This window comes from Halichoerus grypus, chromosome 14, assembly GCF_964656455.1.
Source record: "Halichoerus grypus chromosome 14, mHalGry1.hap1.1, whole genome shotgun sequence".
In the NCBI taxonomy this organism is placed as follows: domain Eukaryota; kingdom Metazoa; phylum Chordata; class Mammalia; order Carnivora; family Phocidae; genus Halichoerus; species Halichoerus grypus.
Window position 1 is genome coordinate 58,381,597 of NC_135725.1, and position 4,502 is coordinate 58,386,098.

At 52.7% G+C, this 4,502-nt stretch overlaps 1 protein-coding gene across 3 annotated transcripts; it reads right to left on the bottom strand.

Annotated features, from left to right (window-relative positions):
• Positions 1–226: 226 nt before the first annotated feature.
• Positions 227–3,646, bottom strand: STOML2 (stomatin like 2). Of its 3 annotated transcripts, none has more exons than XM_078061420.1 (10): positions 3,628–3,646; positions 3,051–3,188; positions 2,492–2,591; positions 2,295–2,353; positions 2,102–2,203; positions 1,818–1,952; positions 1,520–1,664; positions 1,321–1,400; positions 937–1,065; positions 227–507 (listed from the first exon to the last, which is right to left on the bottom strand). In XM_078061420.1, the coding sequence occupies exons 2-10, from the start codon at positions 3,078–3,080 to the stop codon at positions 370–372; spliced, it is 918 nt and encodes a 305-aa protein (XP_077917546.1). In that variant the 5' UTR covers positions 3,081–3,188; positions 3,628–3,646; the 3' UTR covers positions 227–369. The 3 variants fall into 3 exon arrangements, with proteins under 3 accessions (XP_077917546.1, XP_035937220.1, XP_077917547.1); XM_036081327.2 differs by lacking the exon at positions 3,628–3,646 and adding an exon at positions 3,426–3,584; XM_078061421.1 differs by lacking the exons at positions 2,492–2,591; positions 3,628–3,646 and having other exon boundaries at positions 3,051–3,314.
• Positions 3,647–4,502: the final 856 nt, after the last annotated feature.

Below are 4,502 nucleotides of genomic sequence, written 5' to 3' on the forward strand. Positions count from 1 at the left end.
CACACTCCCCAGCTGGCAGGTCAGTAGACCTGTGGCTTAATCCTTCCACCCTATCCCAAAGCTTCTCCTGAAGACAGAAAGGATGATTTTATTTACACGACGTTCATTCATTCTTACTGGTGGAGGAATCAGCTTCCCAGACCTGAGAGGACTGGAGGATGGAAGTGGACATCCAAGGAAAACACTGGTGACTTTCCTAACTTCATTCCCCAATCAAAGAGGACAGTTTCTGGTTTGCCATTGGCAAGTTTATTATATGATTAAAGTTCAAATAAAAAAATAATAACAAAATCTTGCCAGGGAAGCTAGAGCCAGAGTCTGGAAGTACTGTTTCCCTGTCCCCAGCCTCCCTGGCCAAGCCCAGCTCCATTAACTCAGTTTGACGCGATCAAATTCCTCATCAAGACTTGCATCTGTGCCCTGGACATCTCTGCTGCTCCCACTGGAGACTGAGTCCTGGGCCCCTGGCACTGGGGCTTTGGTGAGGGCCCCATACACACCCATGGCCTAAGAAGAGGGACAGAGAGTGAGCCATGAGGACACATGGCAGAAGGCACAGCCCAACCCACCAATGGCTAAAAAGAAAGTGGGGCTGGGTCCAATAAGGTTGTTTTCCTTTCTCTCTCTCTCTCAAGACTCAAACTTTAGAGTTGATTCTAGGAATCTTATAAACTATCAGAACAGGGTCACCCTCAGAATACCGGTATAGATATCCACCAAAAAAAGAGACATCTCAAGAGCAACCCTATCTCCAGGGGTAAGGGGGGGGGGTGTGTCTCATTCTTAGAGATTTATTCTCTACAGAGACTAACAGGAGGTCTAGGTCTCAGGGTACTCGGAAGGCCTCTATGGTGTGTAAGTTGTGATGGTGGTGATGGGGGGTGGGGTCAGTTTCTAGCATTGGTGTTCTGTGCTGGGTCCTCAGGGCACTCTAACCTGAGCCACCATACTGCTGACATCGCCGGGGTTGGAGGGCAGCAGGATAGTGTTGGAGTCCTTGGCCAGTTTGGAGAACGCACTGACATACTGCTCAGCCACAGTCAGTGAGGCTGCTGCATCTCCATTCTGTGGCCACAGAAGGGATAAAAACACAGATCACAGACTTGGAGAAGGGGGTGGGGGCAGGGGGTAGGTGGAGGGGGGTAAAAAGAAGTCAGATTCCTGGAAAGAGGATCAGATCACAATGCAGATCACAATACAAGAGATCATGTAATCTGGCTCAATGGAACCCATAAAAGCAGGAACTTCTCCCAAGCGTAGATGAGAAAACCTCTTCCACTGTCAATTCCTGTTCCTAACTCCCACCCAGAGGCCTCTTACATGTTGTGTCAGAGCTGCAGCCAGGATCCGAATAGCTTCAGCCTTAGCCTTGGCCTTGGCCAGAACTGCACTGGCCTCTCCTGGAAGAAAAGAGACAAAGCTTTACTCATGAGGTCAGGGTACCTCAAAGCTCCTGTCACAGCACCAACCCTCAAAGGTCCATGCCCTGCTCCTCCCTCAGCCTCTACCCTCTGCGGACCTGCAGCTTGATTTATTTGTTCAGCCTTTTCCGCCTCGGAGGCCAGGATCTGTGCCTGCTTCTTCCCCTCTGCCACGTTGATGGCTGACTCTCGGGTCCCCTCAGACTCTAGAACTGTGGCCCGTTTCCGCCTCTCTGCCTCCACCTAGAAGCCCCCAACAAGCCCCATCAACAAGAAGCCAGAGTAAACTCTTACACAGACCTGCAATTGTACCCATCATGATAGGGAAGGGAGTCCAGGTCCCCATGAGACTGGAGCATCCTGAAGTCCTCTTCCCCATCCCTCCCTGGCCCCCACCTGCATCTGCATGGACTCTTTCACCCGGGGTGGCACATGGATATCCTTGATCTCATAACGGAGGCAGCGAATGCCCCAGCAATCAGCAGCCTGATTGATGGCGTCCACAATGCTAGCATTCAGGGACTCCCGCTCCTGGAAAAAAAGAAGCATAAATTCCATGGCTTCAATCCACTTATCAAGGATCTAAGCTGAGAAGTGCCTCTGACTGATCTTGACCCCCAGAAAGGACTGAATGCAAGATATGTGTCTTCCAACACTAACTCTGGCTCAGATCCCCTTACCCGGAAGACTTTGTCCAGAGAGAGTTTGCCGAGCTCTGATCTCATGGTCGTCTGCGCCAGCTGAGTGACAGCATACTCGGGGTCCTCCACACCATAGCTTGCCTGAAAAGGGCATGGATAGTGTAAGAAGCTTGAGTGCAGGATTTTAGTGAGAAAAGCAACTCAGAAGCTGAATAAAGCAAGTAGCAGATACCTTGTAAGGGTCCATGATTCGCAGATAAAGGACTCCATCGATTTGCAGAGTTACATTGTCTACAGGTACAGGAATGGGAGAGAAAAGGAGGAAAATCAGGCCTCCAATTTCCAATCAACTCTTTCTCCTGAGCTCTGGATCTCCTGCAACCACATCCTAATGGTCTCAGAGCACCCATGTCACCCTGCACCCCTCACCAAGAGTCACAGCCGACTGCTCAGGCACGTTGATGACAATTTCCTTGAGACTCTGCACATATCGGATCCGGTCTAACACAGGGATGAGGATGTTCAAGCCCTGGGAAGAGGAGTCATGGGTCCTCAGAAGAATGAGGGTTGTAGGGTTGGGATCCAAGCTAGGCCTGGAGTGGGTATGGAATCAACATATGGAACATTCCAAGTAAAGCAGAAAGCTGGGGGTGTCAATGGTAGGGAAGCCCGAGAGGATAGGAATACACGGCTGCACATCTGAATGGCGGGGAGAGTCAAGGGAATGGGAGCCAGCAGAGTAGCAGACAGGCGAAGCTGAGAGTGGATAGGGGAGATACCCAAGAACGGAACCTGTGGGATGCCAGGGTGAATAGGAAAAGATGGTAACATGGTTATGAAGTTCAGCAGCCTGGGGCCTGCTAGGTCTGGCTGGGGGAGTTAGAAGCCAAAGGTGGGGGCAGGCTCGAAGGAGATCCCACCCCATTCGCCCATGTCATAAGGGAATTCGGCATCAGGCTGGCCCTGAGTGGGCAGAAGAGGTTCTCACAGGCTCCAGAATCCGATGGAATCGGCCCATTCGCTCCACCACCCAGGCCTCCTGCTGCGGCACAAACAGTACCACGGTGTTTCGGGGCAATCCAGAGGAGGCGCGACGCGGAGCACGGCCAGAAGCCTGTACGGAGCCCTAAAGAGAAGTCAAGGATTAGCTGAGACCCCAGCCGGCGGGGCACCCCGCTCCTCTCGGCGCCTGTCCAGGGGGCATCTCCCTAAACCGCGACCCTGAAGGGTCCTCGGAGAAGGAACTCACGTGGGTACCATGACCTCTGACCCCAGTTCCCTCACCAAACTTGGAATTCCGCTTCTTCCCGGTAAGGACCCAGGTGATCTCTGGCCTGACCCTTGGAGGAGCCCCCGCACTCACCCTCAGCAAAAGGGCCCCAGTCCCCCGAGCCGCGCGCGCCAGCATTTCCCACGGCCGAAGGACCTCCGGAACCAACGAGACGGGGAGCAGAGAGGTCGCTCTAGCAGCCGGGACCCGAGCCTTTCCTCCTGTATTTCCACTCCCCCAGACGTACTTCCGGCCGTCTGCCCCCCCGCCCCCAACCTCAGCCAATCAGCGTTACCTGGCTGAAGCGTTTATCAAATTGTTTCCTTGGATATGCAGACCGGCTAGAGAAGGCCCGAAGCTGGAAATCGTTCTCGTTGACCAAGCCCAAGATCCCGGACATGGTGACCGTAGAGGCTACTTTCCACGTGCAGCTGGCCCAGAAACACCTCCCACCGAGTTCTTTACCTCCACCCGAGACTCAGTTTACCCTTCTGAGCATATAAACGCCCTTGTCACCATAGCGACCAGGAGATTGGAGCGCTTTGCCACGGTTGCCATAGTGATATTGTCAGGTAGTCCTGCTGTGTTGTACCCAGCCCTCCCACTAGGGACTGACCCCATTCCCGTTGCCATGGTGACTGGGCCTAACAATGCCTAGTGATTGGGCTGAGATTTCCCCTTCCCCTCTTTTCCCAAAGCACCATAGCTTTTTCTACCTCTTTTGACCTCTTCCCAGAGTCTATGAGGCCTAGTCCCCTTGCATAGAGTCCAGCACACAGCCCCTACGTTCAGCCCTCTCTGGATCATGTCATTCTGCACACATCCCTGATGCTCTGGCACATCTTTTAAGGACTTGCATAATCACTCTCATTTTACATTTCAGGGCACTTAAGTTCAAGAGGGGCTAAAATCAGTAACAATAGAACCAGTATAGGAATTCAGGTCTACATTCGGAGAGTTCAGCTTTTGTGGCTGAACCTTCCCCACCACCCCACCCCATTTATCTGAAAAGACTAAGACCAGCTCCTAAGAATCATTAGGGCCTTGCCTAAGACTTCATGGCCTTAGGCCTCAGGCCTCCTCTTTGGGAGAATGGGCAGAGTCTGAGCTCCAGTTAGGCCCTCCATCCCCATTCCCATACACTCCCCAACAGAAAAAGCAGGGTTTAGC